The sequence below is a fragment of the Trachemys scripta genome, chromosome 8 (assembly GCF_013100865.1).
Source record: "Trachemys scripta elegans isolate TJP31775 chromosome 8, CAS_Tse_1.0, whole genome shotgun sequence".
Lineage (NCBI taxonomy): Eukaryota > Metazoa > Chordata > Testudines > Emydidae > Trachemys > Trachemys scripta.
This window is the reverse complement of record NC_048305.1, coordinates 92365836-92380332: the sequence shown is the minus strand read 5'-3', so window position 1 is coordinate 92380332 and position 14497 is coordinate 92365836. Positions and strand designations below refer to the sequence as shown.

At 41.9% G+C, this 14497-nt stretch overlaps 1 protein-coding gene across 2 annotated transcripts in view; it reads right to left on the bottom strand.

Annotated features, from left to right (window-relative positions):
• KANK4 (KN motif and ankyrin repeat domains 4) overlaps positions 1-14497 on the bottom strand; it is a 53858-nt gene that overhangs the window by 21911 nt on the left and 17450 nt on the right. The window contains exons 1-4 of one of the 2 annotated variants that reach the window (XM_034778595.1): positions 12223-12499; positions 7050-7130; positions 3163-5241; positions 1982-2093 (exon numbers count right to left, since the gene is read on the bottom strand). In XM_034778595.1, the coding sequence (XP_034634486.1) occupies positions 1982-2093; positions 3163-5241; positions 7050-7065 (2207 nt within the window). In that variant the 5' untranslated portion in view covers positions 7066-7130; positions 12223-12499. Of the gene's footprint in view, positions 1-1981; positions 2094-3162; positions 5242-7049; positions 7131-12222; positions 12500-14497 lie in introns of those variants that run through there. The other variant, XM_034778597.1, reaches the window with a different exon arrangement.

The following is a 14497-nucleotide window of genomic DNA, read 5'->3' as shown; positions in this document are numbered from 1 at the left end:
ACTCCGAGCCGGAGTGAGGGACCGTCCGCCGAATTGCCGCCGAATACCTGGACCTGCCGCCCCTCTCCCAAGCGGCTGCCCCAAGCACCTGCTTGAGAAGCTGGTGCCTGGAGCCGGCCCTGGCCCCAGCCTTTTAAATAGCCGCCGGAGCCCTACCCCAGGAGCCCTACCCCACCGCCGGAGTGGCAGCGGGGCTCCGGTGGCTATTTAAAGGGCCGGGGCAGTAGAAGCAGCGGGAGCCCTGGACTTTTTAAATAGCCCCCAGAGCCCCGCAGCCCTACCCCAGGGCTCCAGCTGTGGGGCTCTGGTGGCAATTTAAAGGGCCTGCTGGGAGCCCCAGGCCCTTTAAATTGCCCCCGGGGAAGCCGGGCCACCCTGGTTCGGCAAACCAGCTCTTGCCGGTACACTGTACCGGGGTGTACCGGCTTACTTTCACCTCTGCTTATAAGGCTCATGAGATAACACTGCTATTAGATAAGGATTCATAACGGTAGACATTCATGTATCAAATATATAACTTCATGATTTAAATCTTTAAGAGCATGGTTTTTGATGATTGTCTGTTTAAGCAGCAACTTTCCCCCATAACTGATCTTTAATTGATCCCAGTAAGGTGACAATTTGCATGCAGGCAAATTTATCTCTCTTCTAGAGCAAGCCCAAATGCAACCTACATTAATTTTATTCACTTAGAAAGGAGTGCTTACTTATACTTTCTTTTTAAGTGCTCCTGAAAGCTCCCAGAGTGTCGACACTGGAAACAGATGTCAATTAATCAGCAGAATGGGGCAAAGGGGTAAGATTCCATCATGCTGCCCAAACAATGTGCCTCAGACCTTGCCCAGAAAGACCATTTCTAGGGTAAAATGCCATTTTGTCTCAATTCAATCCTTGGCCTCTCTGCTGAGACTCTCAACAAAGATGTTAATTCATACCAGCTTGAGCGGTATGGACTTTGGTCCACAAGAAATTCAGCTGAGTTCACGAATGCCTAACTCTTATGATGGTCATGGATTTTGCTCAGTGCAAATTAGATTAGATGTAACTGTGAAAAATTCCATAGTGCAATTTCTATCTATCTTATATACTTACGAGCCCCCCGCTAACATAGTATCAGAATGCCTCAGACTCTTTTAATGTAGTTATCCTCACAACATCCCTGTGAGGTAGGGGAGTACTATCCCCATTTTGCAGTTGCAGAACTGAGGCAGAGAGAGACTAAGTGACTTGCCCAAGGTCACAAAGGAAACCTAAGACAGTGCAGAGAATTAAACCTGGATCCCACAGGACCCAGGTGAATGCCTCAACAACTGGACCATCCTTCCTTTCAGTACCTGACTCCTGTGGTAGTGTAGACCCTCATCCATCTCCCACTGCAATCAATTGAAGAACTTCCATTTACTTGAGCAGGAATTGGATCAGACTCTGAGTTTCCAAGTTGATGATAATGAAAATATATTACATGTATTGGTCTCCGTTCAGTTCTTAGTGAACAAGTGTCCACATAATCCTCACTCCTATCACAGCACTGACTGGCACTTTTGTTGGCTGTCATTATAGAGAGACCAAGGACTGAATAGGAATAGATAGAACTTCTTTTAGGCCAATACTGAGGCACTTTTGATGGCAGGGTGTGGCTGCCTGTGCAAGGCCCATTGAAGTTAATGGAAAGATTCCCAATGACTTTGAGGTTTTGGATCAAGCCCTAAATGACCTGAGTGCAAAGGAATTCAGTCTTCAAGGATGTCAATCCAGTACCATTCATTATTGCTGTAAAGTGCCGATGTCCCAGTCTTTCCCATCAGGTTTTACTGCAAAGTTATTGATATTAGATTGAAGAAGGAATAAAAGAGATGACATTGCAAATGGCCTTTTAATTAAAGATTTGTGGGGAGGGGGAAATCATATTTCCTGAGAGAGAGACAGATGAGGATAATATTGTATGTGAAAAGGCAGTTTTATCTTCTTATCTGATGCTTACCCACCATTTACCCCAACAAACTGAAGATTCTTTTTGGTCCCATTACCTCCTGCCTGGAAACCATAACCTTTCTTTTTCATGATTGATTTAAGACTTGTGGTTGGAGAGATTTCTAGCAAAATACAAAATCAGAGATTAAGAAAGTATCTATGTTGTCATAATTGTTAGTCTCAACTTTATTTGTATGCCTGGAACAAACTACAGAGCATAAGCACAATTATGTCACACTTATCTAGGTATCTTGGGTTTATGTTACATGTTACCTTATGAAGGACCTTATATACCTTACAGAACTGCAGAGGCAGCTGTATATAGTCTAAATCTGGGCTACCACCATTAAAACAAGGATGGAGATCTGACACACATCTATAAATGACTGGTAAGTATCTGCATCTTGTCCTAATATAAGTAGGCTTTACTGGTATAATAATGTTCTACTACAACCCCTTAATTAGGTCTTTTTGCACTTTGGATATTGATGTTGTCATTGAAATTCATGCATAGTGTCCTCGGTAACACTCTTAGTGTCAGCCTTCTATATAACACTACAGAAATGAATTACTGCACCTGAATTCACATCCTTTCATGTTATATTGCTTGAAACTAGAGGCCTTGGATTTAATTACACTAATACCCCCCTCTGGCAGTGTAGAGGAGACAATGTAAATGAGGATCAGGCCACAAAAGAATAAAATAACCTAATTTCACATGGAATATTTATTAGTTATTTATCTTAAAGGGCACAGGTCTTTTTAAATACCATGGTCCACATCCTGGTGTGAACTGGCTTAGCTCCATTGAAGTTAATGCTGATTTACACCAGATGAGGATCTGGCCCTGTGCTCACTAATGAAGTGCAGAATCATAAAACCCAATTAAGAAAAGCGATGAGCAACTCTACCTGACGGACCAGTCCCTCTCAATAGCATAAGGGAACTTCGAAAAGTTCAGATTGTGTGTAAAACTTCAAGTAAAACGTCAAAGTTTTACACCGTGCTATAAAGATTACCTCTCTCATCTATACTTAAGGAAACACAAAGAGCCTGTTTCTGTTCTCACTGACACTGGCTCTACATTGATGTAACACCATTGACTTCAACGGAGTTACTGCTAATTGATGCTGGTGCAAGTGAGAGAAGAATCGGCCCGGATGCGTTTAGACCTGTGCCGATGTTATTTACCCAACTGTTGATACTGCGTGTTCGAGTTCTCCTTATCTGATGGTGCTTGTGTAGAATAGGCAGATAACAGCAAGTTTAAGGAATTAACTATCTGATTCTGGATGGAACTAAGCTTCGATGCAGGGTGTTTAATAGCGCTTGCTAACTCTGGATAGCCATGCTCCAAGCACATCCACTGCTCTTGCAAAAGCTCCTGGATTTTTTTAACATATTGGCCTATAGGGTCATCTGCAGAGGAATCTTGTTGTTCTGTATGGTTTTCCTCCTCAATCAGATCTTGCTTTACATCCCCGGCAAAAACTGGTTTATTTCCACCTGGTTTATTTCCATTCGAGTCAGCTCTTCCTGTTCTTGAACAGCTTTCTCCAATCAGAGAGCTAGCAACACAAGACTGTCTGTCATAGCTGTTTCTTTGATGTTGACAGTCATCATTGATCTGTTCATCTATCTTCAGCTCAGTGAAGCATGATGTAAAGACAGGAGGCTCAGTGTCAATTCCAGTTCCTTTCTGTTTGGCAAGAGCTGCAGCCCCTTCCTCTCGGACACCAGTGTGAACAGCTGCCAACCCCTGATCCGTATGAACAGGCATTCTTCTGAACTCCTTAGCCTGCAAGTTCACGTTGTCCACTCCATAGGTACCACATCCTACAGATTCTGTAGCGACTGGAATATTAACATTGACACCCTTGTCATAGGCCTCCTTAAACGTGTTTGCTTGCATAAGTTCAGTGTTCACTGCAGCATCATGGTATTGCAGGACATTTCCATCCTGCTTGGACGGTTCAGTTTCTTTGGTGTTTTCCTGACAAAGTTTCTCTTCCAGTTGAGCTTTGGAACTTGCCAGTATTTTAATGCTTCTCTCCTTTGCTTTGATCTCACTATCCTGCTGCTTCAGCACTACTTTGATCTGCTCAAGTTCCTCTATTTTGCTATTTAGTTGCTCCTCCAGAACAGTGATCTGTTGTTTCAGTGCTGTGATCCTGCTGGGTTCTACTGTGTCACAAAGCAAAGGTTCAGGATCTACGTTTTCCTCATTTGCTCTAGCCCAAACACTTCTAACTTCAGTCTTCTCTGGTGCACATGGCATGATCTCACTTATGTTTAACTTTATTTCTTCACGGTTCTCATTTTCAGGCATAATCTTGGGGGCATTTGATGAGATTGATTCATCCTTGACTAATTCAGGACATTTATTTGTCTCTGGTGCGTAGCATTCCTCTCCTCCACTCTCTGTAACCAGGAGCAGCTCTTGAGCTATGAAATGCTGGCTTTGATGTGGAGACTGGATTAGCATTCTCTCCCTAGGAAACTCTAAGGGTTGGGGATCCAGCTCGGGGATGGCTTTCACCTGTTGTCCCTCAGGCTGCTCATTTTTCTGGAACACCACTTTGATTTGCTCTTGCACATTCCTTGGCTCTTTGGGGAAATGTAATGTGACACTATCAGAATAGTGTGAATCCAGTAACTCCTTTGCAGGGCTAAAGGGAATTTCTGTGAAGCTCTTTCCATCACAAGGCTGAGACAGTGCCGAGGGCTGAGAAGGCTTGGAGCACTGACTTTCCTCTTCTGAACTTTTACTTGGTAGAAGTTTGGCTGGCATGCTGGAAGCCCTTAACAGCTGTGGCCTCCCTCTACAGCTGCCAGGCTCTTCTTCATGGTGGATGACCTCTGCTTGTCTGATTGTTTCTGCTAAAAGGGCCTTTTTTCTGTAACTTGGCTCCTCTGCAGTTAAAGATTGTGGTGAGTCATACGATGTGATAAGACAGGTGGTTTCTTCTGCCCCTAGTGATGCCTTCCTCTGTGCAAATGAACAGGTTGCAGTCCAGCTCTTATTGGGGGAGGAAGCGTACGCACGGGATCTATTCTCAGGCAGGCTGAAATTCCGAGGCAGTGTGCTGAACTTTGGCTGTTTGGCCTTCCTGTGAATCTGAATCCTTTTAATGGTATTTCCTTTTTCAATGTCATCCACATATTTCAGAAAGTCCAGGTCTAAATGGAAGCCATAGGGTGTTTCAACAGAATAAGGGAGACTTCTGGGTTGATCTTTATCCTCAGCGGGTTTTGATGGCTGATTGCCAGCTGAAATAAAATGAGACATTACATTTTAAAAAATTAATTAATTAAAAAAAAATCTAATCAAGTTTGCAGCAGAAAAAAAGAGGTCAGCAATGATTTATTTTGTCTCCGCTTTATACCTTTCCCATTCATTTTCCGCTCCTCAGACCCAATCCTTGGCTGTGGCTGAGGAGACAGCATGGAGTGTGTGGACAGGGAGGGCTGGCTGTGCATTGATCCAGTCCTCTGGGGTAAGTTAGAGCAGTCTAAAGGCTGTTCTAATGTTCAGCAACTATCAATAGCCTGAAGGAGCCAAAAGGCAGCTGCAGCATAGCTGAGAATCAGGGATCTCATCAGTATGCACAAAATGCTGAAATGCCAGCCGGCTGCCTTCCTAAATCATTATGCAGTTAGCCTGCATCTACCAGGAAAAGGGAGAAGGAATGGTTTGTAGTTTGTCACTTGTAATGCTAATGTCGCGTCTGATTAGAGATATAGCCACAGAGCAACACATGCAAATGTATAATCTTGTTTTCTGGAGCTGACTCATGTAATTGTTGCACTGGAATTTGCTAAATCATTATTTTAATTGGCAATTATGTAAATAGCAGGTTTGATAGGCTGAGCTACAAATTTGTCTAAGTATTAAAAAGCTGCTGATGTATAATAAATCCTAATTCTAGTGTATAAGAAATCCAGCTACAAACCAGATGATAGAAACTATCCATGACAATTACATTTGGAGCTTTTTGCAAGTCAGGCAACGAGACATTGGTTGGCCCTATGGACAAACATTGTCACCCTAGTTGTCCTTTGAAAACAAAGAATACCTCTAAAAGGCAGGGTGCTTGGCAAGTTGATAGAATGGATAGAACTTATAGTAAAATCCACAGCCCACAAAATTCATAGGCCCAAATTTTCGAACTAGTGCGGTTAAAGTTAAGCACCTAAATCCAAATTCAGGAAACAAAATAAGTGTCCTGATTTTCAAATGTGAACCCATGAAGTTGTGGTGAGTTAGGACTGCTAAGAATCTCTGAAAATCAGGCCATTGATTTAAATATGGGTATCAGTGCCTAACTGTAATTACCCAAGACTGAAAATGTTTGAGCATTCTTCCCTTTGCCACTGCTCTTGTGAAGCAGTCTTGCAGGGGCTGATGAGAATTTGGCATAGATATAGACCCTTTCATCTCAAAGGTTTCCCAAGCCCTTTATACAAACAGCCAGGAGCGCCGCCAGCTTTTCTGCCGCCCTAGGCGGCGGAAGGTCCCGCCCCGAAATGCCGCCCCCCAAAGAGGTGGCGGAAGGTCCCACCACTGAAATACCGCCGCAGTCGCCGCCCCCCAAATCGCCGGCCCTGCAAACAGCACCACTGAAATGCAGCCACCTCTGGGGAGGAAGCCAGCACACTGGAAATAGTGGAATGAGGAAGGAAAATTTTGTGTAAAGCGACACCAAGGCAAAGCCCTACTTCTCTTTTGAAAGGTAGAAGGGGATCATTAATGTCCATACAGAATATACAAGACCTTTGTCTTTATGATCTTATCTGAAAGCACCATACACAATGCTTGAAACTCCACTGTAAACAATAGAACTATCATACTTATTCTCTGCTACAATAATCACAAATCAGAGCAAAACAAGAGTGCAACATGTGTGTCTTGAACAATGCACAAACCTTGCATATTTTTATTGTTGGAAAACATGTCTCCATACAGTTAGAAGAGCATGAATTATTTACTGTATAAACAAAATACCTTGGTTTAATATTTTTTAAACGATAAAAGAGTTCCATTCAACAGTGTTTAAGTAAAAACACAACCTCCATACCATCTGCTTTCTCCATAATGTGGAATGTGGTCCAGGCTGTCAGTTAAACATCATCCAACGAGTCAATAAGACTTTGTGCACCTAAAAAAATTAAAAGGACATTTAGACAAAGTCTCAGTATTTATTTCAAAGCCCAAGTACACCACACCCCATCCATGTGTAAGGTCTTCCATCTAGCTGTAAGAAACTCCTCAGTTAGCCAGAATGGCCACTGCTGAACAATGTGATTTTTAAAAAAAATCTTTTTGGTACAACAAAAGTCAGGTCCTTCCGGGAGTACAGTTGATGTTAGTTACTGTTGTTGCAGTACCTTGCCTCTTACTTGAAGTATTCTGTAGCCAGATGGTGTACAGAAAACATTTTCAATAATATTTAAATCAATATTTTCTCTTCTAGTGGTAACAATTCCTGCTTCTTAGACACATCACAATGAGATGCTGCTTTAATTAGCTGTTAGCCTGAGATCTGTAATAGATGGTATATGAACTCTTTAGCCAAAATACATTGATTACTATGAGATATAGTCTGTAATTTATATACTGTGTGATATTTCATCTCCTGGTGAAAAGAGCCAGGGGTATATACGGCTACATAGAGTGGTGGCTTGTTTGGCATTTCTTTGCTTAAAGCAGCCAAAGATTCAAAACTGCTACTAAATATCTTTAACACAAACCCCATTATTTCAGTGTGTGGTCGATCATATTAAGATAATCCTTCAGCTAAATGACTAAAACACAGTCGTGCTTCTTGCAGGAACATATAACTCCGTCTGTCTCTTCGACTCAGACTCTTCATTGTCTAGAACATGATCATCGTCCTTCAACGCTCCCTCCCCGCTCATCTTCTCCTGATTCTGAGTGATGGCGTATAGGACTCCAAGGATCTCAAGAGGACTGTGGATGTTGGGACTGCGGACACCCAAGCCAAGTCGGATGGGAAGCCCCTACTTCTTCTATGCCTGGTGGCTGGATTCTAACGAGGTCAAGGCAACTGGAGCTCATCAGGCAACCAAGCCCACTAGTATATATACCAGACAGGAAAAGAAAGTCAGGGCCAGAATGGGAAGATGATTTCCCAGCTTACAGGAGGAGACTTTGGGTCCCTCGTGTTTTTTGAGGTGGGTTTGTAACCTCAAAGGGAGAACTTTCTTTAAGATCTGGGTTTGTCCCTGGAAAGAGAGGCAGGGAGGACCTGCCCAGTGCAGGCTGGAAATCCACCTTCCGCTGCTCCCAGGGCTGGAACCATGCTAGAACTACGAGAGTGCAGCCTTGCCCCCAATGCACCAAGTCTCTAATGGGGTTGAAGGCTTGAAGAGCCCTGACCTCAACTCTCATTCTGACCAACGTTGGAAAAACTCTGATTTCAGCCTACTGCCCCGGGCCGGCCCCTCCTGAACCTCTCTGCAGCAGGCAGTCCCTCAGGGTGCCCAAACCTCTGATCTTTCACCCATGCCTGTACTCAAGAGAGCAGAAAAAAGGTGCATGAATTGCAAGTTCACAAGAGCCAGAAGGGAAGGAGGTAGACAACGCGGGAGAGCTGAACTACTGGGGAAATTCCCCCAGCCCCTGGCATAAGACAGACTAAGTTGTGTGGGAGAGCAAAGAGCTGCTCAATAATGTCCAGTTTCAGAAGCTGCTGAGGGTGGAGACTCACTGAATGCAAAGCCTGGACCAAGTGTGTGGGGGAAGGGCAGATAACTAGTCAAGAACCGCCCTCATCTCATTAGCCCTATTGGCAGAAGTGGGTGAAGAGGGGGAGATGCCGCCTGATTGTTTTCCACACAGCTGCCCTCTTCAGCACCATTGCCCAGGCATGCCCTGCCTCGTTTCCCCCTCTATGCTTCCAGCTCCTGTCACCTCAGCTACTGCAGTTCCTTACTCTGTGTCGGACTCCAGCATGCTCAGAATTCCACTGCCACCTGCTCAAAAGTACAAAGAAGTGCAATCAACTTAAACCCATTCCAAGCCAGCTCTGCTGACTATCCATTCATTCAGGAGCCAATTCAAATTGCTCTTCTTGGTCCACATTCCAAGCCCCTTGTTCACTTTTTAACTCTTACAGTTTCGCCTGAGGAAGGACTTCAGCATTTGGCCCATAGTATTAAAACCCTCCATGGGCTTGCCCCAGCCACATTTATTGGCTTTTATCCCTCACTGTGTCAGTCATTCCACTTATCTAGTATTGATCTCTTCTCTGCCCCTCCACCCAATCTCATCATGGTTGGTGCAAGAGACTTCTTCTCTGCAGCTTTCCTATGTCTGTCCACGTCTTCATTTAAAATAAAATGTTCATCTGAAACCATAGCTTGTCTTAATTCTCCATTCTTTATCCCTTAAATGCCTCTCTTCCTGTGAGATTGGTTTGAATTTTAACCTAATTTATTTCTGTTTTAATTTTTAGAAGAGCTGCCCAAAAATGGGACAGATGCTGCTGGTATGTATGTTTTACAACATTGAAATGAAGTGCTTAAATTATAGAGCTTTCAAATAAAGACACTAGAGAAAATGAGATTAAACTGTGCTGTGTTACCCATTTAAAATTATGAAAATATTTTTATGAAACCACAAATAACTGGTAAGAAACTTATTGCTGCATTAAATAAGTGTGGTCTCTGCATCTGAGTGTGATGGAGTCTTCCGAAACACATTACTATAAAGAAAACATTAATATGATCCTAAGGTTACTACCTTATACACAATTATAACTGGATAGTGTAACAGACACCTGGCAGACTAGTAATTTGTTTACCCATCTTAATCCTGCAGAACCAGTCAAAACCACGTTTATGGTAGATTTCAACCAATACACTCCTAAAATATTCCCAGGCTAACTCCATTTTGTACATGAAAGACCGTTTCTCCTGCTTTTCCTCATGAATAAACAGCATGTGCCAAAATTAACATTAATCACTTTCTCCAATGTTTTTATTTTACTTTTCCAATTACAGTCAGTTACACAGTGATTATGGATTCCAGCCACAATCTGACCAGTTTTATTTCACTCTTCTAGGTCATTTACAAAGAAAAAAAATCCAATCAATATGAGGTTTTTAATATCTAGATAATTAGACCTAATTGATTCATTTATGACTTGGCTTAGTTCCAACTTTCCAGTCATAAAATTGATATTATTACTTTTCTCTTTTGCCTAATCTATTTCAAAATAACCTCATAAAATGACTTCTGCATGTACCATACCAGCTTCTAGACGTACTTCAAGTGCCTCCAGTGTAGTTTGTACATGGTTTTGATGGCTAACTGCCAAAAATATGGGTCCTATTACCCCTAGTATCCAAACCAACATTCTTCCATGACTAGCTACCATGAAAACTAGATCAGAGTGAAGAATTTCATCAGAATACATGGACAAATTATCCAGTCATCTCTCACAAGAGCTTCAAACAGTCTCAGATTGGATTCTACATTTTTTGTTTTTAACAATAAACCAAATAAGACAACACCAAAAAGATATTTAATTTCTACTGAAGAAGGAACCAAATAGCAGGCAGGATGATAAAGTACAACAAGGTCTCACCACAGCCTAATGTTGTCTCTGATGGGAGACTATGGAATGAAAAATGACTCCCACATACCACTTTGATCCCTGCTCCCATACATAACTTCAGGGAAGCCTGAGTGTGAGGAAACAAAGCTGCCAGCTGGTGTGATCAGTTTTCATATGTGCATTAGTGTTCTGGACGGAGCTCTGAGGGTTTGCAAGAACCCGCCCAGCTATGCACAGTTCCATGGATCGCATTCTGCACACATAGCACACGTGTCCTCCTGATTCATCTTTGCCTTACAATACTAATATAACTCCACTGACTGCAGAAGAGCTACTTCTGATTTACACTGGTGCAAAGGGAGGATCTGCCCCTTAGACTTTAAATTTAGAGAATTTAGTGCATCTGAAAGACAGGCCTGAACTCTCCTGGTTAAGACAGCTCATGCACCACAACATCAACATGCTTGAGCCTTCACCTGGGGCCTGATCCATAGCCTACTGAAGTCAATGGAAAGATTCCCATTCCATGGACTTCAAAGGGCTTTGGCTCGGGTCTCTAGAGGAGCCATTTCTGCGACTGACAAGCTAGTTTTTACTCCATCCCCACTCAGTCCTTGTCTTGTACTGTGAGCGACAAGCTCACCCCCACTCAGTGCTTGTCTCCTACTGCAACTTAGTGCTAATTTGCAGTGGATTCTTGTGCACTAGAAGCAGAAATGAGCCTTTTCAGATATGCCACTGAACAGCCTTCAGATTGGTAAAGCCCTTCAGTTACAACCAACCTGGGACAGATTTGAACTAGTGCCCTAGGTCTGTATCCTGTTCTCCTCCTCTAAATCATCTAGCCCCTCATGAAAGAGTTTTCAAAGATTCTGTAAGGTTTTCTTCCCCTTTGGTAAATACCTTATCAAACACTGTCGTTATGAGCCTTTAATATACATTGACAGAAAACACATTATGTATACGTTTGTTAAATTGACCCTGCCTCGGATTTCAATATTTGCAGACTTTCCCTATATCATACAATAATGGAAAACACTCAATTTTAATCCCCAGGCAGAGAGCATCTCAGCATATATAAAGCATCTTTGATTTTTAGTTTTACTACAAAGAATAGTGTTGAGGAGGATGAGTTCGTATGTACATTAAAAAGACCTCTTATGAGGCAAGAGCATATAGAGAAATAAACATAAAAAAGTCAAATATTTGACACAGCAACTTCATTCCCTCCGTTCCCCCATTTGCCAGGACAATGTATTGTCTTTTTAAAAAGCCAGGTCTCAAGGAGTAATCCTTTACCGTCAGATTTAACGCTCCATTTTCTGACCCCCATTAGCAGAATAAAAAACAACACCTAAGATCATCCTCCTGGAGGTTTTAACTTTAACTGAATGACAAGATTAAGATAGGCGAAATTCACTCTAGGAAAGGAGTCTGCTACCACCAGTTTTACAAATGAGAAACATTTATCCCTGTGACTATAAACAAAGAGATAATTCATGCCTGGTAGATGATATATTAACACAATCTCATTAACTATTTAAATAGATCACAACATTTATTTATTTTTTTGCCACTGGCTGTCATTTTCTCCTGCATTGCAGCAATTGCATTTAGCACTTCATTATGAAAGAAAAAGTATCATTAAAAAAGCACATTGCCAGGTTACCTTCTCATCCTTCCATCTACAAAAAACAGGGCAGAAGAGCTTTTCCCATTCAGAAAGGTATCTTTTCACTGCTGCGAGTCAATACTTATAGGTTCAGAGCAGCAAATGTGTGAGTTCCAGCTGTTAAAGAAGTTGGTCAGCTGATCAGTGACCTTGCTTAAAAAGCAAATACTAGTTTAACTAAACAGAGGGAGCAGAACAAAAGATGAATTCATTTTATAACAAGCTAGCACATAATTCTTACACATCCTTTCTGGAGAAAGTTAAAACCCAATCTTTAAAGTTAGTTACATTTTCTGTAGACAGTGTATATTATCTCCCCATAAAAAACAAAATGCAAAATGTTTAGTCTACTGGGGAAATTTTTGAACAACATATGACCTTATCTGCCTTATCAAAAATAGGATTATTTAAAAGTCAGTCAATAATTAACTACACATTTCTCATTTCATCTGATGTTACTCATTAAAGAAATTCTTCCTGGCTGACCTACACCTTCATTCTGAGCTTCAGTTCACATTCTGCAGCTTAGCAATTTTGAATACATTATTAATTCTGGTCAGCATTTCTCCCAACAAAAAATAAAAACAGTCCCCTTGATTAAAGGACAGAAGCTTTATTAGAAAACACAACATGTTTCAATATTAATAATTAATTCTGCTTCAGTCCTACCATAGAGCAATGAGTTATACCAGAAATATCCTCTTAAGAATTCATGGTTTTGTCTGTGGCTCAGAGTCCTATAGTTACACCCATCAATCTGCTGTTCTGAGGAGCTGAAGATAAGGCAGCGAATCTATTTAACAGGACAAGAAAATCAGCAAAGCACCTTCTGTAATTACTGAACATGCCACTCTATTGATTTTACACTTCAATGAATTGCAGGTCATCATGTAGCAGTTGATAACTGCAGCACAGAAAGAGAACTTCTAGTACAACAAGCAGGGCCCTCTGTAAAATGCCCTGCTGATTGAAAGGAGACACATTTAAACTCTGATCACCCATCTCTTGTCGCATTTATTGTTAGCAGCGGCAGGATACAGTGGTAACAAAGGAAACTCGTAGCATTGCTGTTCCCATTGTGCTATGCTAACCAAAGGAAGGAAAGGAAGGGATCAATAGGACAAGAGAAAAAGCAGTTTGTCTAAATGATGCAACATTTTACACTGGGTTTATCAATGCAAAAATAAAATTCAAACAAACATAAAACACCGACGGAATCAAATGGTCTCAAAGATAAAAGGCAAGCACAAATGAACCTCCAGGTTCTGAGGTACATTTGAGAACATTTCAAGTGAAAGGCTTGTTTCCTCACCAATCTTTGCAATGTTAAATATCACTTCTCAAGTTATAGGTAAATGGTAGTTTGTGAACTGCAGTTTGCAGTCATTCAGCGTCATGTATTTTATGCCCAGGGCTACCACAGCTGTTGAGCTGAAACCAGAACATATAGCTGCCCCTTAACACAGTAAAAATTGTGTCTTCTAGATTTTGATCTGTAGAAAACTGAAACTTCATTAGAGATTGAGCTTGCGAGTAGTTTTTAAATGGTAAGTTGCCATTTTTTAATGTGCCATGCAATGATAGGGCACGGTTCCTATCACAAAAGTCCTACATAACACTTCAGGCATGGCTTAGGAAATTCATCCACTTCCCAAAAGTGCCAAAACTCTTTCCTGCTCTGCAAAGATAGAATTCAAAACTGTGCCAGAGAAATGAAGGGCTGGATTGTGATTTAACAATCTATGCTGAGGTGTGTAGCTGCACTGCCCCTCCAACACACCAGGGAACAAACTGTGATTCTCAGTTCATAATCTGGTTCCTCTTATTCCAGAAGGTAAATCTAGTCTATACAAGCAGATCCCTGGCTCAGCTGTGCTGGCTGGCACAAGAAGAGTTAAGATTTCCACCTGCCCACCTGTGTGGGGAGTGGGAGTAGCAGGCCCATGCTGGGAGCCACAGTGTGTGTAGCCCACACAAGGGAGTTAGGGACACCTGACATTCCCTTGTTCCCCTGCATGATGATCTTGCCCTAAGCAAACAGAGAAGGTGGTGCTGGTGATGGGGGTTGATAATGGAACACAGAGCCTTTCACTGGTAGGTTTGAATCTATCCCATGTCAGAAATGACTGAAAGTTATGAGTGTCTGATCAACACTGAGGGGTCTCTGTAAAGTAAGTTTGTGGCCTGAATCCAGGTCCTTGTGCACAAGTATTTACATCACCAAACTGGTATTAGAGCTGATGCTAATAGACCATCTCAGCAGAGAGACAAA